The following is a 26,750-nucleotide window of genomic DNA, read 5'->3' as shown; positions in this document are numbered from 1 at the left end:
TGGTTTTTGGTCACACAGATGACATCGCTTCAGCAATGCACAATGACAGCGGCATCAGAGTGTCTTCCGTGTAATAACAAGATAACCTATATGTTACTAATATACTGACTGGGTTAAACAATTATATTACTTAAAAAAGGCTATAATACAATTTTCATGGACAATTCTGACTAAAATGTTCAGACATTCAGTCGAATTAAACTTGGAGCAAGTTTTGGAGGTGATTAGGACTAATAAAGACTAAAATTACAGAATGATGCAAAGACTAAACTAAAATTAAGACATGTCGCCAAAACCAACTATAGCTAAAAGTACGACATGTAGGCTTTTGGTCGACCGACTAATGGCTGGATAAGTGAACAAACCACAGAACACAGAGAAAGTCTAGAAAATTCCCCCACCACAAATTAATTTCCTTTTTTGGTGAAATACAACGGCTCTACTGGCTCTAAACAATAAGAACAATCAAGGACCAGCAGCTCAACCATTCTGGATCAATCACAGAGGTCAACCACGGGGCTCTGCTGTGGGCCTAAAGAAATTAATCTGACACAATCCTGGATTACAGTCTTCTGAATAGAGTTCAAACAAACGTCGGACACGTAAACAGCTTTGAGGTCTTTCGGGTCCTCAAACCCTCTGCCAAAAGGCGAGCAAGGGGGATGCGTTTCACGTGGCGAGGGACCTCCCAATCATCAAAGCCGAGCTCAAGACATCTGACAGCCCGTTCCTCGTCTTCAGTCGTTTCAAACTACGAACACGGGAATAAAAATGGTTCTAGAACTAGATAGAACGTGGGTAAATACATTATACATGTATTACCCAGAAAAGAGGAAAAGTGCCCCCGGTTCTAATCGACAGCACCGACACTCACTCGTTCACACATTTTTTTTTTTAACGATTTTTGACTGGCTGTCCCTCAACACAACTCCCACTGCTGGCCTCACGTTGCGACTCACGTCAAAGTTGTTGATGGCGACCGCCAGCTCGCCGCAGCCGGCCGGCTGGTTGAGGGCCGAGTCCTCGGTGGTGGTGGCCTGGGCGGCATTGGAGATGCCCGAGACGGCGTGCTGCAGCTGCTTGTAGATCAGGTCGCGGTTGGCCTTGTAGGCCGCCACGTCGGGGTGCTGCAGGCAGGCGCGCGAGGCCGTGTACAGCATGGGGATGTTCCTCTGCAGCACCCCACGGGCGGCTGCCATTTGGTCCTTGTGGTGAACGTCCTTCAGCTCCTGTGGTCGGGTGGGAGAGACCATTAGAGTGGTGGGAGCATTTGTCCAAAATGACCCAGACGCCTCCCAACCAAATGATGTAATGAAATCATTAAAATAATGTGCCCGCAATTTACTGCCCTGCTACACACAGGTCATGCAGCAACAGTCCATGTCCATGTTTGAGACTTGGACGAGCCCTTGAAATTTTTAACTTTTAGCTGCACCATATTCCTCATATTATGGCTACACTTTAATGTCACCTGCTTCCTGCATTTGCTTTAGTTGTTCCCGCGGTGATGCATCGGACCAATCACAGAGAGACCAATCTCCCTCTGTGACCAATACAATGTTCAAAACTCACCGAATTATTCGGACCCAAGCAAAAGTACCTTAGTCTTAAGCCATAAAGCCATTTTGTAAGAGCGGATTTACCGCAAGGTTAACCTGATAAGCCCCCCCAACCCAAGCTCTGCATATCTAATCTATAAACAGAAGTTGAAGTCACTTCATAAGTGTGTGCATGTGAAGAAGACTTAAAACTTTTGAATTCTAATCTCTCAACCCCGGTGAAGACCGCGGTTCTGTACCTGCTGCCTTTTGGCGGCCATCATGTTCAGCTTGTCCACCTCTGGCTTCAGAGCCTTGTACTGGATGCCCAGGTCCTGCTCGGTAGGTGCATTGCGAACCTTCGCGAGGCTCTCCTCCACCTGTTGTGGACATTTTTAATAATAAATAAGTTAAAAACAGCCTAATATATAAGGTGGCCATGAACATGGCAAAGTAAATTAGCATTTCTTTTTACTCCATCTTATAAAACCGAAAATTGTTCTGAAAAATGTAGTCCTCGCGGCAGTTTTATAAACAATTCGATTTGGAATATTCAACAGCTGAGAAAAAGGTTACACCCTCCACCCCCCACCCCCAGCTGTGCTTACTGGATGAAAACCAGCACATATCCCCCAAAACGCTTCTCAGCTCCCACAAACACCCATCAGAACTTATTACCAAATATGACAAAAATCTCATTTCAACTGGGAGGGTGGGAGGGGGAGGGGGGGAGGGGGGTTCATGGTACCAAGCAGGTCTGCTTGTGGTGAGGGACAAAGGCGCTTCGCAGACCTGGCATCATAAAACCATTTTGAGCCAGGAACCTAACCAGCCGTCGCAGGCCAGATTCAACTATGCCTCGCCTGGAGAAGAAATGTGACTGTAACCTGGTTAGGGCCAACACTATATCACCGTAATACATAGTAATGAAATAAGAGGTGCATCTCTGCCAGGACTGTCAAAGCAAATTCTTCCAACAAGGCCAATGAAAAACGGCCAATGGGGAGAGGAAATAAACGAAAGATTTCTGGTCACATTCAGTCCTATGCAGATGTGGGGGGGGGGGGAATAACAAAAATTCAGAGCTGTTTTTTAAAATGTATTCATTTGGCTTATATTTTTTCAATATATGTTCAAAACTTGTAAAAAATGTAAAAAAAAAATGCACTAGGTTAAAATACTCACCTAGCAAGCTTAAACTGACGTGTGTTTTATTCTTAACTGTATATTGCCGAACAGAAGAAAATATGAGAATAAATGAGGATAAACTGCAAGACAGAGATGGAGAGAAATGGACAGGTACGGAAGGAAATAAAAATTCGACTGGGCTTTCATCTCCGTCCCTCCGTTCCGGGTCTTCCAGGACAAATAACGCCTGGCCGCCAGCCAGTTCTCAGCGGCATCACCGTTTCACTCCCGCCGTCCTCACAGTCAGGCAACAGCCCCATTTTAGCCATAATGAAGTGGGCGGCTATAAAAAGCGCTCAGATACAATCAGTCAAAGAGCGAAGCTTTGCAAAAAAAAAAAAAAAAAGCCTCTCTGGTATTAACCCCACAAAAAAGGGTGTTTTTACCTATATATGTGTGTGTGATATATATATATATATATATATATATATATATATATATATGGGCAATTATATGATTTCAATCGATGATCATGATTAAAAATAATAAAATCAGCTTGATCTCGATGATCAGCTTTGTGCAAGATTATGATTTTAAAAAAAAAAAACAAAAAAACACCAGCTTCGACAATGGGTCAGGCTCGCGGAGAGTCCCTCATTTACATTTACAGCATTTATCAGACGTCCTTATCCAGAGTGACTTACAGTCAGTAGTTACAGGGACAGTCCCCCCCTGGAGACACTCAGGGTTAAGTGTCTTGCTCAGGGACACAATGGTAGGAAGTGGGATTCGAACCCGGGTCTTCTGGTTCATAGGCGAGTGTGTTACCCACTAGGCTACTACCACCCAGAACTCGACGCCTTGTGCACCGCTGGCGCGCAAGAAAATAATGGCATTCCAAACATAGCGCCATCTCTGGACTCATTTGGACTCTAACGCACTAAGTTTGACTGAAAACTAATCTTCAGTCTGATAATATCAGAAAACATGTAATTATTCAATATGGGAAAGTACATTTTTTTTGGCCATATTTCCCAACCCTAAATAACGTAAGACATACACTCCCGCATCCATATTTCATCTCGTGGACTTCCAGAGATGCCGGTGAACGATGCGAAACTGCAGCAGTATCTGAAAGAGGCAGCATGTCATCTGGGAATTTATACTTTTGCTGGGCTCATAAATGAAAGAAAAGGCGGGACGAGCCCGAGGTGGTGCGTTCTAATCACGTCCATGTCACCGTACGCAGAGGGAGTGGCTGCGGGTGGAGTGGGAGCCGCCCGTCTCTCTCTCACCAGTTTCAGCTGCATCAGGAGCTTGTAGACGTCGGCCATGTCGGCCAGCACCAGCAGGTGAGTGACCGCGGAGAGGAGGGCGCGAGCCGCCCGCACCATGTTGCCCCGCTTCACGGACGAGCACGGGTCCTCGGCGAACTCCCCGGACGCCTGTCTCATGGAATCCCCTGCAGGCACAAAACACACACAATCATCATCAGCATCATCATCACCACCACACATACGTAACGGGTTGTTACTCCATTGCGGCGGCCATTACGGCGCACAACTCATTAGCGGTCAGCAGGCCCTTTACACACGATATCAGGTCCCCCCGGGAGATAATTGGGAGGAGAGGAGGAACGGAGATCGTTTGTGGTCACTGTGCACACGTTCCGACAGTCTCGGAGAGGCCATGGCGGCAAGACCGGCGGAGCGAGGGACCCGGTGGACACACTCAATTTCCTGGTCGGGGTTGTGATTTTCCAGACAGCTTGCATAGATGTGCAGCCGTGCGACCTCCAACACACACACACACACACACACACACACACACACACACACACACAGAGGCAGTCAACTGAAAGCAGGTCAATTCAGAGCAACAACAAAAGCTCCTTGTCCGATTTGTCTGCCGCGGTGTCGTCACCGGACTTTCGCTCCCACTGAACGACGCGTTACAGCACATTATACCCCGTCGCAGTTTACTTTATCGACTTTACTGCGGATTTTCTAAAATAACATTTGACCAAACAAAAATAAATGAAAATGTTTGCGTGTCCTCTGCTTTTAACCATCACCCGTGGTGAGCAGTGGGCAGCCATGACAGGCCTTCCGATTACGGGGCCGCTTCCTTACTCGCGCTAGGCCACCACGGCCCCGGTTAAATGTTAACCCTTTCATGAAACCAGTCCTACAAAGACCCCCCCCCCCCCAAAAAAACGCAGATCAACTCACGTACGCATTTTACCCAAGGCAGACTGCGGCAAACGTGACATCTAGTGGTCTGACGTCACTGCAGTTTTTGGCAGAAGAGACAGTACAAGATGAAACTGGAATGGAATGCTCCTCATATCCAAATTTGTTCCCCAAATGTACAATTAAAAGAGAGTCCAATGCTAATAGGCCAAAAGGGTGACTGAAGGGTCACAGTTCAATGAAACCAACTTTTTTTTTTTTTTTTAATTAAAGGGTTTTGGTTGCTGAAGCCTTCGCCTACTACCCACACTTCCTTTTATTCCTCGGGATAGAACCCCCACACTACCCTCCAAGAGGAAGTGGTGAAGCTAGGCCTACTTTTTTCTTCTGCCTGGCCGGAGTCCGTGAATAACCTCAGTGCTGGGAGATCCTGGAAAGCGGAACGAGAGCTCGAAGAAAAAGAAAATTCAACACCTTAACACCGCCATTCTCCGTCTGCGGGCCCAATCAATAAGACCATTTTCACAGGCCTGATAGCGATCACTGCACCTTTAATAAACTCCTATCCATCACCTCTAAAGCAGTTTCCCCCTCAAGAATGACCGCTGTGGACTGGCGATGGATCCTTTTAAATGGACGTCCAAAAAATAAATAAATGCTACGTGACACGAAAAGGATGCCACCCAGGAGACATCAGGGAAGGCATCACCACACGAGAGGCATTATTCATCCTCTCCGCAGAGAGCTAGCAGGAGATAAGTCGCAGTTGTTGCAATAAATAAAGACTTGAGCACGGGAGCGCTGAAGAATGCAAAGCAGCTCGGGGCTGGGTGATGTACGGCTGTTTTCAAGAACACAAAGCGTTCGGGGAGGGAGGGGGGATACATCAAGTGTTTCATCCACGTCGCCTTCTTACCAAACTTCTCCCGCTTTTGTTTGGGGGGGTAACCACACTTAACGTTTCTTCCCCTCAAAGTAAAATTAGCAAAACGTCTAAAAGGTGGGTTCACAATAAGAAATGTTGATGTCAGGGCTGTAAATGGAAGTGCGCCCTCTTATATTAATACACTACTAGCTAGCTAGCTAGCCAAGTAGTAGCCAAGTGGGTAACACACTCGCCTGTGAACCAGAAGACCCAGGTTCAAATCCCACTTACTACCATTGTGTCCCTGAGTTAACTTACCCCTAATTGTCTGTAACTACCAATTGTAAGCGGCTCTGGAGAAGGGTGTCTGGTAAACGCTGTAAATGTGAATTTACACGCCCTCTCAGATCTGCAAACGAACTGAAAAGTCCCTCTTCACGGGGTCTCCGATCCCAATCGACTCTGTTCTCCTTTGTTGTCCCTGGCTGGTGGAACAGTTGAAAACCCACTTATTCAAAAAGTATTTCAGACAAATCTAACACTTACACACGCACATGCGTACACACTGCACAAAATACATTCTCTTCGTCTAGCACTTCATTTCCGAGCACGTTCAGGACTCTTAGTTTTGTACACTCAAAATCTATAGAAACCGAACGAGAATTGCTCTGGTAAGTCGCTTTGTATAAAAGCGTCTGCTAAGTAAAGTAAAGTAAAGTATTCACCTAGCAGGCGACGTACTAAATTATTCTGTGAAGCGGTAGAAATTCCGCAACTTAATGTCCAGATACGCTTGGATGCGAGCTTTGTGAGATTTGCAAGGTCAGCGCATGCCACGTTTTAGCACACTTCACAGAAAATGCAGATTTACATTGTATTCGGCCTAAACCGAGCGGGATACGGTTTCTCGCCGCCGGCTACAGAAAGCCCACGCGATCGCGGAGGGGCGCGGATTTAGCACCAGTCAATGGCTGCATTATCAGCCCGTCCCCGCATGACCGCACATGGCCTGCATAGCCGCCCCGTCCCAAGGACCGGATTCCGCGCCGGTGACAGCGCGCCGACCTCAGCCCGACACTCCCGGAATGGCGCGCCGACAGAGGCGTCGTTTCGACAAGCGGCCGCCGACGTCAGAGCGCGCCAGGCAGCTTCTTCTCCCGCCGGCGCGGTTACGCCGAGTGTTTGGAGCCACGCAGACAGCCCACGTCGAGGAACGAGACGCAGAGTTGATGGTTATTTTCCCGCCCAAAAGCCAAAGGAGAGCGCGGGCTCGGGTAGAAACAGCTCGTCCGTGTCCTCATCTGACAGGTGCAGGAAACTGTTCTAAAGCGTCTGATACCAGTCATGACAACTGGGAGAACGCTAGACTCCTGCGTTCTAGTTGCAGTTGTCATTTCACCAACGGTGAGAAAAGACAATACATAAAAAAAAAAAAAAAAAAGACAGAACAAGCTGTTCACTAATGAGCATGACAAGCCTTGTTTAGCCTGGAAGTGCCTAAACGGAGGAAAAAGGATTAGGGGCCGAAAGAAGACAAAAAAAAATACAAAATAGTCAAGAACGCCATGCAAATCCAATTTGCCCCTACAAAGATGCACAAATCGAAGAAACGGCAGTCCCCGTATCGTCTGGAGGGCCACCAACTCCAGGACGTTCACTACTGACTGGCCCACTCCAGTTCTGCATTCAGAATTATGCAATGAGGTCTAACAACGTGGGCCTGAGGCAGAGAGGAACTGTCTGTTCTCCGTTGTTGTCCCTGGCTGGTGGAACAACCTGCCCTCCTCCACACGACTAGCCGAGACTATCACCACTTTTAAGAAGAAGGTGAAAACCCTCTTATTCCAAAAATATTACCGACAAATTTAACACATACACATGCATACACATTTAACAAACAAATACAAAATGTATAAATACATTATAATTTTTCTTAGTCTAGCACCCAACACTCTCCGAGCATGTTCTTCAATGACAAGTCTAAGCCTTATCAGGGCTCTTAGTCTGTATACTTGATATTCTATAGAAATCGAACGAGAATTGCTGGTGTCTTCCCATTGTAAGTCGCTTTGGATAAAAGCGTCTGCCAAATAAAGTAAAGTAAAGTAAAAGTAAAGAGGAACGTGGGACAAGGGGGGGGTATTTTGAGCCTAAGAAGGCCAAATAACAGATCCTAACAATGGGCATTTAGCACGGAAAATGCCTGGAATTCCTATCGGAGAGAGGCAGCTGCTGCCGCGAGCTGGAAATAGACCGTCTGTTTGGGCATGATGGAGTGGAAGGGGCTTTGCACCTAATGGGAAGAGCCCTGAGCGACGCCTACCTTGCTTCCGAACATCTTCCACGGCAGCTGTGAGCTCATCCTTGAGGAACTGGCTCTCTTTGGCAATCTTGTCCCCCTTCTCCAGGAAGTTCTGCGTGGCCGTCTCAACCGACGCAGCCAGGACGTGGGCTTTCTTGGAGCGGCCCTTCTTTTTGTTGGACGGTCCCTTGTTGCTCGAGTTCACCAAGGTTGTGACCTAACAAGGGAAACAAAACATTTTTCATAAAAAATAAGAAATTCATTTCATTGGAAATGGGAAATGAAACGGAAAAAAAAAAGTGTAAGGGACCGGTCTAGAATGCTCAAGGTTTGACAAGGCCAGTCAGAGGAAAAATAAATGGGGTCACACCTCCTTCCTGAGGGGAACTTGGCCAAAAAAAAAAAAATTTTAAAAATTGTATGCATTTCCCTTTTTTCCATTATTGTTAGAATTTAAATAGAAAAACTTTCACAGAATATAAACGAGCTTCCTTGCCTGTGTGACCAGCGGCTCCAGCAGCCTCTCCACAGCCAGCGTGCGGATTTCCAGGCTCTTGGGGTCCCACTTGAAGTTGATGTTGGCGGTATTAATGCTGGTCATGTTTGCAGAGTTTCTGGAAGAGAGTGAAGCGATTGTCATTGTGAAACAGCACAGCACACGGTGACACAGCGAAATGTGTCCTCCCCCTTTTTTTTTTTTTCCTTTTGAAAGGCTCCTAGGGCCTCCTCCACGTCTCCTGATGTACTGGCCTATCTCCTGGTAGCGCCTCCATTCTCTGGACACTACGCTGACAGACACAGCAAACCTTCTTGCCACAGCTCACATTGATGTGCCATCCTGGATGAGCTGCACTGCCTGAGCCACTTGTGTGGGTTCTAGACTCCGTCTCATGCTACCAATGGCATAAGACCAAAACATCAGCCAGAAAGCACAGGAACTGAGAAGTCTGTGGTCACCACCTGCAGAACCAGGCAGCTGCCTTTATTGGGGACGTCTACCGGGCTGGGAGTGGCCTAGTGGGTAACACACTCGCCTATGAACCAGAAGACCCAGGTTCAAATCCCACTTACTACCATTGTGTCCCCGAGCAAGACACTTAATCCTGAGTGTCTCCAGGGGGGGGACTGTCCCTATAACTACTGATTGTAAATTGCTCTGGAGAAGGGCGTCTGGTAAATTCTGGTAAACGCTAATTGCCTATAATTTCCACCTATTTATTCCATTTTCACAACAGCACGTGAAATTAAAACCAGTGTTGCTTCCTAAGTGGACAGTTTGATTCCACAGAAGTGTGATCGACTTGGTGGTACATTGTGTTGTTTAAGTGTACCCTTTTTCATTTTAAGCAGTGCACAATACGGACGAGGTAAAGTAAACGGGCATGTAACGCCAGTCGACCCCCCAAAACGATCAGCGACTGACAGGCTTAAGTACAGCCCAGCAACGCTGTGGCCCATTTTTCGATTTTTCCCCCCGTTGATGCAGCTGACTGCAGTCGTATTGATCAGCCGGGGCGCGCCGAGAGTGCGATAATCAAGCTCGCCGGAAGCTATAACAGACGTAAGATGCGACGACTGATATGTTGACTCGGTGTTACAAAATTAACCTGACAACATCTAACCATTCAGGTACCACAGTACACTGTAAACTGGGGTAAACAGGAATGTAAAAAGCGGAGGCAATGCGTGATTATACCATCAGTATTCGTTTACGAGGGTCTGTACATAAACCTGGTCCATCGTTCCCAAATATCACACCGTCAGAGTTTGCAGGTCCCCGATCATGAGATTATTTAACATTAATACGAGATCCCCTAGCCTGTCTAATGTCCTGCAGTGGCAAGAAATGGCGACAGGTGTGAAGAAAGCTTTGGTCATTCTGTCAGATCTGGAATTTGTCCTCATCATCATAATGGGAAAGGCTTTTTTTCTGCCCAGAGAATTTCTCACCCCTCCCCTAAAAAGGTAACTCCAGCGACTGTCATGGCATGGTGAACTAGTTTCAGTTTTCGAGATCTTTAACGTCAATATTACTATATATACCACCTACCTAAATGCGCTATCATTGACAACATATCAATGTTTCCCTACAGTGTGTTGGGAAACTCTTACATATCGCACTGTTTCTAAAAAAATGTTTTAACATATACCATTCACTGCACACAGTTGAATAATTAGATATTTTGATATCATTTGACGCATTTTGGTTGCAGCAATGCAATCACGTCACTTAAGCATAAGTTTGAAGCTTTACATATCGCTTCCATATGGATCATTTCAGACAGACCAACAGGAAATTGCATATACATGAAACCATAAGTGTTTTTCCAAACCCCTCCAAGCACAGAAGCACCACCAGCGACCTGAAAAAGCGCGAGATAAAAAGAGCTCGCACCCGAGCCGCACAGAGTCCCCAACTGTCCCCGGAATGGGTCAAGGCGAGTTCGGCCCGGGCGGGTTCAGGTGGGCGGGGCGGCGCCGGACGGGGCGGGGCCAGCGGGCGCGCGCGCTCAGGTGAGATTACAACTCGGAAGTCACGGAAACGCGCAACGCTACCAACTTACTCGAACCGTGTAAAACGCAACGTAGTACAAAAACCTTGGGTCGAACCGACATCGAACCGGACACACGATGAAAGCATGAAGATTAAAAATGGTAGTCGTAAATAACGCAAAATATTAAAAACACATTTTAAACAAGTAAATCAATCATAAAAAATGGTAGAATAAAAGAAAAGATAGTATAAAAGAAAAAACGACAGAGTCGTTTCTCGAAAGTCCGGCCACGAACTGCGCTTGCTAATCAGCTAGCATAGCTGGGTGGCTAGCCAAGAACGTCGAATTGTTTAAAAAAAAAAAAAAAAAGCCAAAACCCCGGCGATGCTGCGGAACAAAAGCGCTCCGATTCGCCGCAAAACCCGGGGAGGGACGCCGGCGGGTGATAAAGTAACACGGTGGGGCCGTAAAGGAAACTTTTTTAAAAAAACCCCACCGGGCAACGGGAGGGACTTTTAAATTCGCCAAGGTTTCAAAATGGAGGAATGTTGTCCGCTTTGAAGTTTGCCTTTAAAAGCGCGTCTGTTCCCGACAGAAAGGGAGGCGCAACGGGAGAAGCGTGGCGTCTTTAAATGAAACTAGAACATATTACGCGTTTTAAAAGTCTTACGGTGGCGACGACGGGTGCTCCCGGAGTTTGAACAGGGCTCCCCAACTTCCACGGAAAAGTTGCGGCGGCTCCCGGTCCTTCTGCGGGGGCGCGGCGGCTTCCTGCAATGGCGGACGGGCCCGGACACGCAGCAGCCAGCGGGACAATGCGCGTCCCACGGCGGCGAGATCAGGTGCGAGCAGGGCGTGGCGTGGACCTCTGGGGAAACTGGGAACTTTTTTTTTTTTTTTTTCCTTTCTCCCTGTCCTTACGGGAATGGCGGAAACCAAAACTAACAGGCTTTCTTTTAATTAATCCATATATTATAGCCACAGTATAAAACACGGGCCTACAGTTCCATCAGTTATATATAACTATGAATATGTCGTTACTATATCAAAAGGATATCAATATTTTCTTAAATTTCAGCTTTCTTTCTTTTTCAACCCTTAGTATGAAATCAACATAGAAAATTTGAGCATGTGGAAATATGTTGTCATGGGTTATCAATAAGCTCCTGTCCGGGTCCTCTTAGCGTCTGCTAAGTAAAGTAAAGTAAAGTAAAGGTCTGAGAAACTCTGCACTGTTTCTACTTTTTCATGAATATCATGAAATAGAATAATTATCATTGCGATGTCATTTTAGGCCATGCATTGCGATTGCAATGGAATCCCACACCCCGAGTCTTAAGCATAAATTTGCAAATTGCCTCAAAGCCGAAACAGAAACCGACCTCTTCCCATCACTTCCATAGATCTTGAGGGAGTCGTTTTACATCGAAAAACAGATCGAAAAATAGAAACTTATAGCAGTAGATTGGAAGACTTTTTGGAGCCATTCATTCTAGGATCGTCTGTCAACTGTCTGCTAATCATCACTGAAACCAAGAGGACATGAAACCTGAAAGACTACTACTAATAAGAACCACAGAAATGACAACAGCGATAATAATTATGGTTTATTCTAGTAGTGGCATTAGCGGTGTGGAACATGTTGGCTGTGTAATCTAGGTGTAATGGGAACCTTTCAAAAAAAAAAAAAAAAAACAAGAAGTCTGGTCGCTTTTAGCTTCCGCAATTCTGCTATCAATCAGAAGCAGCCAGCACCTCCGTGACAAAATGCAAACACCGTCGCTGACACCCCAAGATTGACGTGCTCGGCTTCATGTTTCCTATGCATTTTTGGTAAGCCGCCCCTCGTGGGTAATATGGCAACAAGGTGAGTCTGCGGGATGAGGGACTCCGGGACAAACTGGGCTGGACAAATCACATTTTATGTTTGTGTGTGTGTGTGTGTGTGTGTGTGTGTTATTCCGGCACCAGAGAGAGAGAGAGAGAGACCTGGGGAGAGAGTCGGAGGAAAGGCACCTACCTGCCCACCGGCCTACCGGCAGTGGCAATTAAGTTTCCGCATTTCCAGGGAAAAAGAACTGCTGTGTGGGCCAGCTGACACCGGAATAACAGACTTGTGTCACCCTCTCCCACGTGCCCCCTCATCCTGGTGACGGGGTAATAACCGGCGCGGCCGTCATCCGCTGTATACTTTTCAGCACGCCGGCTGTAAAAGGAAGGGCCGGGATTTACTGCCTTTACACACTCCGAACAGCCGGGGTAGCGGGAGCCGCCGTGGACGAGGAGCTCGGCGTCGTTGAGCGACTGAACGCCCGCGTGAGATGTAATGTACAAGCCCGCAGGAGCCGAGCGCTTTTGTCGGCGCTTAATGAAGTGGGGGGCGCCGTAAACAGGTTGTTGGGAGGGCCGCGTGCGTTAAAAGTGAATGTGCGTAATGGCCTTACACAACCGGGTGACAGCGCCGGAGGATGGATGCGTTAACCCTCCCGGCGCACCTGGGTCCGACTCGTTCCGTCTTCTACGGGGGCAGTAGAAGTAGAGTCCAATAAAAGCCACCGACTGTGGGGCAGTGGTGGCCTAGCGGGTTAAGGAAGTGGCCCCGTAATCAGAAGGTTGCCGGTTCGAATCCCTATCCGCCAAAGTGCCACTGAGCAAAGCCCCGGGCGCCTGTCATGGCTGCCCACTGCTCACTCAGGGTGATGGGTTAAATGCAGAGGACAAATTTCACTGTGTGCACTGTGTGCTGTGCTGCTGTGTATCACATGTGACAATCACTTCACTTTAACTTTAGGCCGTTTTTGGGGTGTGACGAAGGACTGGCGAGGGCCGCGGGCTCATGACACCAGTCGCATACAGGGGAGGAAATTGCTTTACAGGGAGGACGCAGACGATCATCTGAAATCAGCCGGCGTGGCACGGCGAGCGCGCTAACAATGAGTTCTCGCTCTGCCGGCGACGGGTGGAGGGGAGGGGTGGTAAAAAGTCCTCAATTAGACGGCGACGGTGGACCGTTAATTAAGAAACCCCCCCGCCGCCTCTTTTAAACGTGCAATCACGAAGCCAAAGTCAATTCAAAGCGGTCGCAGGGACGCTACAAAGCCGCGCACAAGCTCGCTTCTCTTTTTTTTTTCTTTTTTTTCCCAGATGAGGAACCCAGATGAGACGCTGATTAAAAAATGAATTGTTGGACAACTTGATTTGTATACCTTTAATCATCCAACCTTTAATCAGAGTTTACTATTCTGGAGCTTGGAAGCCGGTGAATTGAGACGATAAGCAGCACGTATGCAGGATATAGGGTGTTGTTTAAGATAGAAGCGGGAAGTGGCAGCCTGCTAGTTATCAGCATCTTGGAGGGGAGGAACTAAGAACTAACCTTCCAACCAGCCCTTTCTGTTGCCACGTCATAATTTCCAAAACCCAGCAGTCAAACCTTAAAAATGTTTGTATAAGAGATGTGTTCTTCTCTGGCTATAGGACCAGATTCCAGTCCAGAAACCTTTTGTAACGAAAAAAAAAAAATCATGAACGCTGTCCCCCACTACCAGAAATTCTGCAGTCGAGATTCCCACATTTGGGGAATTTGCAGGCGTCAGCACAGCCGAAGTGCAATGGCTGAGCCTCGCCCTGGGTGAACCCTGCCAGGTAAGTTAGTATTGCATCCCAGCCACTGGGGATTATGCCAGTCCCAGACCATGTATATTTATATTTATACGCCCTTATCCAGAGTGGTAACTGGGAGGAATCCTTGCATCAGGAAGGACAATTGTGTGGACAGCCTAATGGTAGAAAATGAAGGAAGAAGAAATCGATCACGCAGCAAGCGAGGATATTAACTGTACTACACTGAGGATATTAAGAATAATTACTGTGCTGCATTTAAACACACGGTAGCTATGAACATTAGCTTTAATCTCAGAGTCCCCTGGCATCTCATTGGTGGAGAGGCCGGCGACATGGCCGTGGACTCCGAATAGTAATGGACAGGCCAGTACCACTAGAGGGAGCTGGAGTGCATGTACCACAGTTTGCGAACCAAAGGTAAGTTATTACATACAGAAATGGAATTAAAGTTCCGAACATATCCACATAAAGCAGGTCAGCACTAGAAACTAGCTAACGGTGGACTGAATGTACTGTTCGTGCCTGTGATAAGCATAACAAAATGCTCCATGAACATAACTATAGCTCCCGGATTTCCATCACAATAGTCCCAAGGGGGAGGGCAACGCCCGGTGGCAGAACAAACACACAGATTATTAGCACCTTGATTCAAGCAGTGACACTGGTCAGCTAGTGAATGTTAGATGAATGAACACGCCCCATGCACCATACCTCATATAGCACCGGGAAAAATAAGACCCGAGCGGAGTGACTGGTGCATGTTACAGTAACAGATGCATTCAGACATCCTTGAACTCGTTTCTTATTTATTTATTTTTTTCATCCGTCCGACATGGGATGAGAGCACAGCGCATTATAAATAATTCCCTTTGCATAACGATGATCTGAACATGTGTGCCATGCAAAATTAATAATTAAGTCACCCACAGTCTCGGCAACTCACACCGAGCCTTGAGTCTTCTGGGGCTGAGCCGAGTTCTCTCGCTCTCTCCTTCTCTCTCTCTCACTCTTTCCTGAGACCAGACGGAAAGTCCACCACGCCCAGCTGAGTCACCCTCCCCTTCCCGCAGGAGTGACGGTGATGTCATTTGCAGACAGGCCCTTATCGGCGCGGCACATTTGCATCACTGGAGCGGCTCGCCAGTTGAATGTGCCGGATGATTAGCGGGGAACATGGCCTTGTTTGGGTGTGTGTTGCTTGCAGCGTGCCCTCAAGGGCTGCTGTCTGGATGAAATCAGCCAGACTCGCAGAGCGCACTAACAAGTACCATGCAAAATCCAACTTTTGTAAAAGTTGCTCAAATGAGGCCCTTTTAATGGCCTTTAAACAGGTTCTCCAGCTATTTACATCCTGTACTCTTCATATTGTTAGCAAGGTTCACGTGGTAAGACCAAAAGATGCCAATTTCCTTGTTTTGCTCCAGTTCGTGAACATGTTGCCATTCGAGCCGTAACAGGTTGCGGTGATGTTGTGTTCATACAGAAACATGTACATTCCAGCAGAGGCAGGGATCCTATTTAAAATTGCGCCATACAGGCTGATCGTTTGGAACATTTTGGGCTCAAATCCAGGCGGGCCTGTTACCCGCAGCGTTCCTTCCCGTGCACCGGCCCGTTTTATAAAACAGCATTTAGGATTGGACCAATTCCACCGGTAAGCCGAGCAGAGCGGATACATTCGACGGCCTTCGGGCACTGGTGAAATTAGGCCCCAACAAGCAGTGCGTCATGACTGTGGTGTGTTTAGGAAGCTTTGGATCGGCTCCGCCCACTTCCATAAACGGTGCACCTCAAAATAATTACAATACGTAGGAAAAAGTTCTCCCTTTTTTTGTTTTTATTTAGCTTTTCAGAAGTACGTTGTAGGTAATATTCTAATAATCTAAGTTACTGAATTTATGATTTTCATGCTCTCTCAGTCATAATCATCAACATGAATCAGATTTGAATACTTTTTCAAATTAAACTGAATTATTTATGTTTTTGTAAAATCTTTCTGTTTCTGAGGATGAATGTTAACATTAAATTGTGTTTTATTGGTGCAGGAACTCAAGCATGTCTGAAAAGCAGACTTTTGATTGGTCATCCTTCCAGGAACCGTCACATGACCACCCAGTCATTCTCCTGAGGTCATATTTTCGATGTAGTAAAGTGGACAGCCTTGTCCTGGCCTTCAACCGTGCTTGATGAAACGCAGGCCATCAGAACGCGTCCCTGGCGTGACCTGAGACGTAATCGTGAGTCTCCCAGTGATTCATTGGCCGAGATGAAGCTTATCATTTCGACCTGACCATTCCCGGGTGGGCCATCACATAAAAACATTATTTATGTTTGTGCAAAATAATCACATTTCTTTTGTTGTGTGGAGGAAAATAATATGAAGTCATTAAATATCATTAAATAAGTATATTGGGATGTGTGACTTCTGGACGGAAAGAATATCTGACATTTAGTGCCGGGGCTGGATCAAGTTGTGATTCATTACTGCTTATTTTAGTGGCATCGGGCATAGTGGCATAGGACATGTTGATCGCTGTCTGTCTTGTAGTTTTGGCATGAGCAAGTTCAACAAGATTATTCCTGTGAGGTTGTAGGCGCTGGTCCTGGATTCCGTCTACAGGGTGGTGGTAACCTAGTGGGTAACACACTCGTATATGAACCAGAAGACCCAGGTTCAAATCCCACCTACTACCATCGTGTCTCTGAGCAAGACGCTTAAGTTGCTCCAGGGGGGGGGACTGTCCCTGTAACTACTGATTGTAAGTTGCTCTGGAAAAGGGCGTCTGTAAATATAAATGCAACAAGATTATTCCTGTGAGGTTGTAACCTAGCGGGTAAGACACTTCACTATGAATCAAAAGACCACAAAGTCACAGGTTCAAATCCCACTTACTACCATTGTGTCCCTGAGCAGGACACTTAACCCTGTGTCTCCAGGGGGACTGTCCCTGTCACCATTGATTGTAAATTGCTCTGGATAATGCCATAAATTAAAATGTAAATGGAAAACAAACATTTCAAATTCTGAGATAATCAAATATTTCACACTTTTATTGGTAGTAAACACGCAACTTGTTTGAAAGGGTTCGAGGCACAGAAAGAAGCCTTTGTCTTCAGTTGCAATGTGCTGTTCACGACCCGTCTGATGCTCCGATGTCTCTCATGTTGACCGACTCCGAGGTCACGACCCCCTGTTTTGGTCAGCTGCACTGTCTGGCCTTCCTCGCTCTCCTCTCCATGCTTTTCACGCCATAAAGCCTGACTGCAGCGCAAGCTGAACCAACGGATTCTCAACAGTTGCTGTGATAAGTTCTGATTTATTGTAACAAGCTATCTGTGCAATCTTGGCCCCCAAAGAAAATGCTGTTAGCATCAAAGAAGCAGCAAAGCCGGGAGGCAGCACTGAAAGTTTGTGTGCATCTTATAAATTTGATATGACTTGTGGATCGACCGTACATGCAAGTTGCTCTAGATACACGTTTACGCCCCGGCCGAACTCTAATGGCTTGTGATTAGAAAAGTTAGTACATGTCTACATTTCAGAAGACGTTCTGGTGTCCTGCCAGACAGTGGTGATGATATTTGACTTTCATTCTCAATGAGCAAAATGCAATTAGTTCAAATCTTTTTTATTAGATTTTATTAGACCCCACTGAACCAAAACACACTTGCTTGGAAGTGATGTAACGGTAATGTAATTATGCAAATTGTGCATTTTTTTTTTCCATTGCAGAACTCTCTGGAAAAATTAGACTGGAAAATGATCTGCTTAATAAAGTATTTAATTTCAAAAATAACCAAATCAAAAAATAGCATAGCGTGTCGAATGGATCCTGGGAATCAGTCTCGGTCGGATGACAGCTTGGAAGATGGAGGTGAAATGCTACTTAACAGATTGTGTCAGCACTTGTTTGCTGAGATATTGCTTTTTTTTTTTTTTGGTTTTTGTTTTCTTTTAGCGTAACCGTGGCGGCGGGCATCTGATTGGGCCCATCGCAGCAACATTTGCACCGAGAACAATCTATGCAATAAAGCAGCGAAGCCCAAATGCTATACTTTCATTAAATTCCCGTCGGAATTCGCTCGCAAGCGTAATCTCGTTTTTTTTAAAAATGCGGAATTATTGCAAGTGAACGTCGGGCGCTGCTTCCAGCAAGCCGTAATTCGAGCCTGTCACTTCTCGTTCGACACAGTGCTACTTTTCCCCGCCGCGTATTTTATTAAAACAGATCTTATTTCATTTTTTGTTGTCGTCGTCGTTGTGGCATGAAGAGCAAAGCGAGGAAGTCGGCGGCGGCGGCGGCGGCAGCAGGTGGATGCAGAGAGAAAAGCACGAGCGCCGTTTTTTTATTGTAACGCATGCAACACCCGAGGCACTCGAACCATCTCGAACCGTCAACCGCGGCTGAAACCGATTTTAATGGAGAGCGGAGGGCGAGGCGAGGCAAAGAAAGGCGACTGAGGGGCCTTGAGGACGAAGTGTGCCCTTCAGGCCTGAGCTTGTAAGCCAGTCCCTACGGTGACTGCCAGGCCTGTTTTTTTTTGTAAATGTGCCGTGCGGTGACGTGCACAAGGGGCCTCCGTTCGGATGAAAAATTCATGCAAGCAGATGTTTAGGTCGGCGTCCCACGTGACCAAGCACACTTTGAAACGGGAAGCTAATTTGATTAAGGCCCGTGGATGAAAGCGGGACACGGCGCGCAATCGAACCGCAATATGAGCTCACTGTCACAGATTTATGAGCCACCTTGAGCGCAATTACCGAGTGCCAGTCAGAAGAGGTGATTTTGGGGTCTTCGTGACATGCAGCAGCTGGCGTCAGGCCTGTGATGGCTCTATAATGGGTTTACGATGTGAGCACCGCCAACCAGCACAACACAGGCCCTGGAAGCGGTGTTTCCGCCCGCATGTCGTGCACGGCGCGGCGCGCCTTGGACATTTCTCTTCCTGTCAGATCGCCACAGTCCCGGGCAGGGAAGTCGGCTGGCCCGGAGATGGTGGGACAGCGAGTTTGTGCTAAGTGACATTTGCTGAGAAGGCGGTCCTGAAGAGGGGGGGGGGGATAAATGAATGAAAGAATGCAGGCCCGCCGTTCTGCAGGAGCTGCCATTCCGGCGCACTCAGGGCGGTACGGTGACACCGAACACCGGGATTTTTTGACAGCCTCCCCCTGCCTCGCTCCGCCTCGGCTACATCAAAGGGCCCGCGTTTCTCGCAGCAGAAGTGGGTCAGCCATCCAAGGTTAATGCTTCTCGTGCACTTCTGCCTCTAAAGTTCTCCACCGCGTCTTTTTTTTTTTTTTTTTTTCAACCAGCAATATAACCGCGTTCGCTGTAAAACCAGCATACGTTTACCGGTTAACGAGGCGGTGAAAGTTGCCACATTAGATACTCGTGTTAAAAGAGCCTTTGAAGGTATAAGCTGAAGCTTTGAGCTCGTGTCACGTTAACGCTCGGGCCGTCGATTGAATCGAGCATTTTAACGAAGTGCTAAAGCTGGCTATAATACGTCAAATTGTTCGAGAAACAAGTGCGGGAAACTGTGCAGGAGGCGTATAAATAAGTAATAAAACCGAATGGGGGGACGTTCGTGCTCCACCTGAACTCAGCTGTGAGTTGAACTTTAAAAACATTTTTCCTGCGTTGGCCGTGCAGGTGGTTTTATTGCGGGTTAAGCGGCTACGTTGGCATGAGTGCGAAACAACGCTTGGTTTTCATTTACTTGACCGCCTTTGTCATGATCCGAATGTTACCTGGCTTCCTGTGTCTTTCGGGTGCATAATTTAACACGTTCTAAACGTTCCTGTGAGTTTCTAGTCACCTTGTCTTTGCCGCCCGGTTTTGTTTCCCCTCCATGTTCCTTGTTTCATGCACTGAATCCCTGTGTGTTCCAGAGCCGTGAATGAATTTTTGCCCGCCGTAGTATAAACTTTAGAAAAAAGGTTGAGGTTGAGCGTTGATAAATTGATTAAATGTTCGTGTGTGTGTGTGTGTGTGTGTGTGAGAGAGAGAACACCGCAGTACAGCTCTGCTGCAGTAGTCCTCCGGAGCGCGAGTACAACAGAACGGACCATCAGAGCGATAGTGTTCCATGAACGAAAAAAAAAAAAAAAAATTCATTATTAATCCGCCCTCCCCTCAGAGCCCTGGCGCGCTGCGGCGCCAATACCTACTGCTGTTGTGCTCACCAACAGCAGCTTGCAGGAGGCAGAAGCTCCGAGGGTCCACCAGAACTCCGGCCGAGACGAGCACCTCCGGGCCACTTGTTCCCTGCTTAACCTGATAAGGATCGTCCCTGACTTCCCTGCTCCAGGGACGGAAAAAATACAAATTTGGCCTCGCACCCCGTCTAATCCATCACGTGTCCCTCTTTTCTCAAATGGTTCCTCCCGTTTTCGCCGCGTTGCCATACGCTACCCCTCATCACGAGCTCTTTGTGGAGACACAAGCAGGGAAATTAAATCAGCTCTGCAGAGAGAGTGCTGCTATTTTTACCGGCACCGCGAGACCAGCAGTCAATCTGGATGCCGCTGCCCATAAACGGGGGAGGCGATCTATGATGATATGAGCACCCACGGCCATCAATATGCGCCCCCCCCCCCCCCCCCCCCCCCCCCACCCCTCCTCCTTGAAGGATATACAGCTACAGGCCCCGTTCAGGGGCAAAGCCCCTTTCTCTTAATTCCTTGCGTGTGAGTCCCGGCCTGTAAATACGTTGCTTAAGGTCTCCTCTCTCTCTCTCTCTCTCCGTCTCTCCGGCAACTCAGTCTAGCGTTTGAAGCCTCAGCGAATGCCGCAGAGGACGTTAACGAGAAAGCCTACCTTTGCCCAGCATGCCACTAAATGTGAGGCTGCAGGCTCCACAGGGTACCAGGAAGCCATTATCAGATTCATTATTCTGACTTTTCACAGAAATTAGTGGCACGCGGTGGCGCTGGGAGATTGTCCCCGAGGTTATCTCGTCTTCTCTCAAGAATCACTCGGTCGCTCGTCGTCGGGAGCTTCCCATTTTCCTTCGCCCGTATGAGGTAGCCGAACCGTATTAGGAACTGTCTCTTTAACAAGACCTTCCAGGAACACGGGCCCGTGACACGAGGTAAGGGTGAAGACAGGACAAACGGGACAAGCGAGCAATCTGAAGTGCGGATGTAAATACGCGGAGGTAATTACACATGGCCTGTCACACGGCAGATACAGCTGTCACATCTGGATCGGAATGACAAGTGCAGAGCGGCATGAAGAAGGCAAATAGGCGCCAAAGTCCTGCAAAGCATTGCCTCCTTATGAAGTCTGTAACCAGGAGCTGCTCAAATATGGGCTAATTGCCATTTAGCGCGATGTCGCCGAGTCCCAATGTGAGGTGGGGACACGTTCATTGAATGGAACAGGAGACGGTTTGGCCACTAGGTGGTGACACTTTCCCAGTGGATGGGGACATTGCAGGACATGTGTGTTGCAGAAGCCACCCTGTCTTCATCATCTCATGACGTCTGTAACATATCAGCCATTTATCACACTTAACTAACATCTCATTAACAATTGAGCTGAGCTGTAATCATTTTACACGTTTAAAATTAAAAAAGACACTTTTCATGTCCCTGTGGCGCTATGCGTCATAACAGAAGCAGTGACAGGGTCACAGTGATCACACAGTTACATGTGAAAACACAACAAAAGATTCAATTTCACTCTATTTCCTGCAGTGCCTCTGAAGACTATTGAATTCGAAATGAATTAAATAGAAGGCTAAAAGCCATAAAGAAAATTCTCTTTAGTGAGTATTTTGAAAGCCACGGTAAGTGCCCTTGTGCTTTGTCCATGAACGTTACAATGATAAATGCATCATATATATACACGCCTCTCTGACCCCACAGAACCCCCTGCCCTTGAAGGTCATAGCAGCCTGACGGAAAAATTATCTGGAAATAAACGTGGAGAAGTCATAAACTTTCTCCGAGCAGAAAGCTTTAATCCATACAAAACATTATAAAACTTAAAAAAAAAAACATTTTCAAGCAATTTACTTTTTACAGTTAGCAGCATTCTGGTGAATGCTTTAATTTAATAAAAAGTGATTGTTTTTGTCATTGTGATACACTGCACAACAGCACATGGGTGACACAACCAAATGTGTCCTCTGCTTTTTAACCATCACCCTTGGTGAGCAGTGGACAGCCATGACAGGCACCCGGGGAGCTGTGTGTGGGGACGGTACTTTAATCAAGGGGACCTCAGTGGCACGGTTTGGGATTCGAACCCTCAACCTTCCGAGTCCACTTCCTTACTTGCTTCTGCCCTGATCGTGTTATAAAATAGTAAAATATTATGGTTCGTGATTAAAACCCTAAAGATAAAATATATGAAAGTGTCCATCAATACAACCACTATCTAATAAAAGAAGAAAAAGACATTTGTTTTTCATTCTTTCATTAAAAAAATGTCTACAAGTTTGAAGTTTGAATTGAGATCAAACCATGCTTACATGCAAAAAACGACATGAGCACTGTTTTTTAAACTGATACAAAGCACAGCACTACGAGTTAAAGGTCAAATCCTTTCTCACGATTTCTGTAAAGAAGCAGATAAAGAAACACAGACTTCAATGATGTTTGCACACGTGGTGTATTGACAGTAGGTGGAAGTGGCCTAGCGGGTAACACGCATGAACCAGAACGCCATGACGTCACAGGTTCAAACCCCACTTACTTCCATTGTGCAAGACACTTAACCCTGAGTGTCTCCAGGGGGACTGATTGTAAGTTGCTCTGGATAAGGGCATCTGGTAAATGCTGTAAATGTAAAATGGAATGTAAAAATGGATTTACTTCATCCAGAATGAGGAGAGCCATCAATCATCCCCTTTTAATGATAGAATATAAAATTCTGGGCAACAGAAATGATCACACACCAACATGAAAGGTCATTGGTGTTCATTCTTCAAGCTAGAGATTGCAACTGAGCAGTTCTTTCTTGTTCATGTAAATCCTGAGGACGGCTCTGACCTTACAGTAGTGAACGAGGCCTGTGCAATTAGACGGTTTTCTTTTAGATACACGTTCTGTTGATGTTGCTGCAGCCCTTAATGGACTGAAGGCAGCAGGAGTGGCCTCCTCTCTTCAGGGCCTGCTCTCAGAACCCGTGAGCCCAGCAGGTGTACCAGCAGCATTCGGGATACTCCACAGCAAGGTGTAAATGTGATTAGCATCGGCCCGCAGCAACGGGAGCGGATGGAACCATTAAAGTGTGGTTTTAAAAGTGGGGGTTGTGAGTCAGACCACCGACGGGCTGTTTGACTGCAGAAGACCCCCCCCCCTCCTGGTTGGTTTTTAATTTTGCACTTAGGCTATTACTTTGGCACTCAGGGCACCAGTAATGTGATGAAGGTCTGAGACTCTATTGGCTGTTATATGGCAAATGTGGGCATAAACACAGAGTGTCTAGAGGACATTTCAAATTAGGCAGTCATGTGTGCACCCGGGTGCAAGTAATATTGGCCACCCATTAAATAATAAAAGGAAAAGAAGAGGCAGAATGAAGGTTCTGGAAAAGCCACAGGAACATTTACAGCATTTACCAGACGCCCTTATCCAGAGCGACTTACAATCAGTAGTTACAGGGACAGTCTCCCCCTGGAGACGCTTAGGGTTAAGTGTCTTGCTCAGGGACACAATTGTAGTAAGTGGGATTTGAACCTGGGTCTTCTGGTTCATAGGCGAGTGTGTTACCCAATAGGCTACTACCCACAGGAATTATTTCTCATCACCGTTACAATATGTCTTTATATGAGGGGGCAGACAGAAATGTGAGGGGGCACACGGTGGCAATGGAGGCGGTAAAGGGGTGGGGTGCTGTGGATTTTGGTCATGTGACTGGATTGCACTTTGCCAGACCTCTACCCTAAGACCAGTCCAACTGAGGCACACAAACCCTAAAAAAAGGTTGGCGTAGTTGAAAAATGGAAGCATCTCACGGCGTTAACTTTTCGTTTGGGAGCTGCTGGGGTGGAACGTGGGTCTGGGTCCTACAGTCGGCTCAATGCGACAGACAGGCTGACTGTGGTGCTTGTGGGATCGAGGAGGAAAGACTTCTCGACGAGACTGAAGCTGTGAGAAGAACAATGGACTGGTCCCCCACTGACTGTGCAAATATGGATGTATTTTTAGTTGTTGGTTATCTCACCAGTCGCTAAGATTTTGTAGACAGAGATTTGCTGCTTCCTCTAAGCCTCCCGCTCATTAATTTTTCCGGACGTTTCCTGTCGTGGGCCGAACAGCCAGCTCAAACTTTAAAAATAAATCGCATGAGAAAAAATGCGACTTGACTGCTCACACTACACAAGCAATGTGAACACATTGGAAGCAGAGGAAGGAGAAGAACCCACATCAGTACTGATGCTGAACGCGCTGCATAAAGAGGTGGCGGCCGGGACGATGTGATTTACCACTATGAATGCGCTTTTCGTCCCTGTTGCTCCGGTCATGATAAGTAGGCGAGACCACGTTAAAAAAGTCGCGATTCCATGTTCTGCATTCCATGTGCTCACATGCGCAGTGACCAGCCGATTGTGGGTCATGGCCTGGTCAGTCATGTACACTGAACGATTCTGCCGGTCTTGAGGAATTATCGCACACGTGTAAAGTCCACCTGAGACACTTCACGCCGGCTCACCTGCTTACTAACTGCGAATGGACGAATAGTCTGTCGTCTAGTTTGTGCCTTTTCCAACTACTGTAGAAAATCCCGTCCATATTCAGTTTGTGGGTAAATTTCGATGTCCCCTCTTGCCCGGGTGTAGCGCCGGCCCTGCTTCCTTCTGAGATAAATGAAATATACCAACATGTAGTACTGGGTGTGACAAGTATAAAAAACACACATTTACACCTGCACCATAATACGAAGAGCATGCATTTCTACTTTATACAAGGGTGTAAGTATTCCAAATAGCGTAAACTGCTCTTAACACCACATTCATTCGGGCTGCAATTTTACCCTCCAACACCATTCCTTTCTGAACAAAATGCTGAAGGAAGGGGAGCATTACTTGTCCTAAGGACTCAAAAACAAATGAAGAAGATCTTGTGATTAGGGTCACATGACTGTTTGAGGACATGCAGATTCAGTGGAATGAGACATGGCCAGAGCCCCAGAGTCCGCTCCATTTCACACGACACGGCGGCACTACGGCTTTTAATGGGGAGCACGGCAAACAAAGAAGCTCTCCTGATTACATGCGGTTCTCCGAACACACCACGCATGCCCCACACTCATCGTCACCACCACCACCACCACAACAACACCAGCTCTGGGTAAAGTTCTGGTTCTGTTCAAAATAAAAAAGATAAAAAAATTATCTGAAAAAAGGTGATTAAGATAATGAATGCCTTTTATGTTATTTTATTCTCACCAATGATTTTATTCACTCTATGAACTGTTTATAATCAAAAGGGACTCTTACGTGATAAGAAGGAAACGTATTAGCAGACGAGGCACGGTGCCTTTTGTAAGCACATTAAAGGAGAGTACCTCTGCATAATTGCCCACTACGCATAATGATTTATTCAAATAACTTGATTTAATTGGCAGAGAACCGGCTCGCCATGCTTTTAAGCTGTAACCTCCCGAACGGAACATAAAGACTTTGCCTCGGCATTGTTTTTTCCTCCTTGTAAGACCTTCCCAGTGCTTGCGTCAAAGCCCATTATTCCATGACTTTTTGATGAACACCATGATGTCCAATCTGTCCGTCTGAACTTAGCCAGGCTCCTGCAATAACTACAAAGAGGGATGCACTGTATTTGACAAATCGAATTACGTTAAATGTCCTGCCATGCAATTAGGCCATTTGTTTTACAGCATATGGTTTATATGCGATTCTCTCCCAGACTGAGGATCATCACGTGTTTTGCTTCATTTAATACACTTGACATCTGAACAAATTACTTTTTTATTCATTACACAAATTGTTCCGATTCCCGGGAGTGGGTGAGGATCTGTCTCTGTTTTTAAAGCTGCATACGAAGACCGAATGTGTCAAGGCTGTCCTTCGAATGCACATACGCTCCTGTTTCCACCGGCGATTCATCTCATTTAACCACACAACCTTTGCGGGTCATGGTCCATGAATAGTGTCAAACCTTCAAAAGATATGTCCCCATTGTTGATCAGATGTTGTCCTTTCCTTCTGCTTATTCTTTTATTATCATTTTTTCATTCTTCTGAATCAGATTCATAATCCGTGGCCGTGTCAGTTTTGCGCTTCTTAAGGAATTCGTCTTAGTGGCTGCAATGAAAGGCCAGACGTTGATGATAAATAACACCTCGATTACACAATGTTGTGAGTATTTATGCACATATTATATGCAGTGTACATGCATCTACAAATAGTGCATTATACAAAACATTTGCATGGTGACAGTTGACAGTGCAGCTGCTGTTCTGCTGAGTTCTTTTCAGATCATGCTGTAAGATGGGGCGTCGCAGGACCATGGCCTTTCTACGCTTTTGTTTTGCATAGCGGCTGTCTGTACGAAAAGATGTGACATTCCTGTGCCTTTGTTTGTTGAAGATTCAACACCTCCGTTTTACACGTCTTTTGTCGGACGGCAGT

The 26,750-nt window shown here is 46.6% G+C and overlaps 1 protein-coding gene and 1 pseudogene across 1 annotated transcript in view; both read right to left on the bottom strand.

Annotated features, from left to right (window-relative positions):
• Positions 1-11,368, bottom strand: part of ctnna1 (catenin (cadherin-associated protein), alpha 1) — a 72,199-nt gene extending 60,831 nt beyond the window's left edge. Inside the window, exons 1-6 of the mRNA XM_028959456.1 lie at positions 11,191-11,368; positions 8,522-8,639; positions 8,047-8,242; positions 3,962-4,128; positions 1,799-1,918; positions 960-1,229 (exon numbers count right to left, since the gene is read on the bottom strand). Of these exons, the coding sequence (XP_028815289.1) occupies positions 960-1,229; positions 1,799-1,918; positions 3,962-4,128; positions 8,047-8,242; positions 8,522-8,626 (858 nt within the window). The 5' untranslated portion in view covers positions 8,627-8,639; positions 11,191-11,368. The remainder of the gene's footprint in view (positions 1-959; positions 1,230-1,798; positions 1,919-3,961; positions 4,129-8,046; positions 8,243-8,521; positions 8,640-11,190) is intronic.
• Positions 11,369-14,033: 2,665 nt separating this feature from the next.
• On the bottom strand, positions 14,034-14,173 carry LOC114768667 (uncharacterized; annotated as a pseudogene).
• Positions 14,174-26,750: the final 12,577 nt, after the last annotated feature.

This window comes from Denticeps clupeoides, chromosome 18 (genome assembly GCF_900700375.1).
Source record: "Denticeps clupeoides chromosome 18, fDenClu1.1, whole genome shotgun sequence".
In the NCBI taxonomy this organism is placed as follows: domain Eukaryota; kingdom Metazoa; phylum Chordata; class Actinopteri; order Clupeiformes; family Denticipitidae; genus Denticeps; species Denticeps clupeoides.
This window is presented reverse-complemented; position numbering and strand designations above follow the sequence as displayed.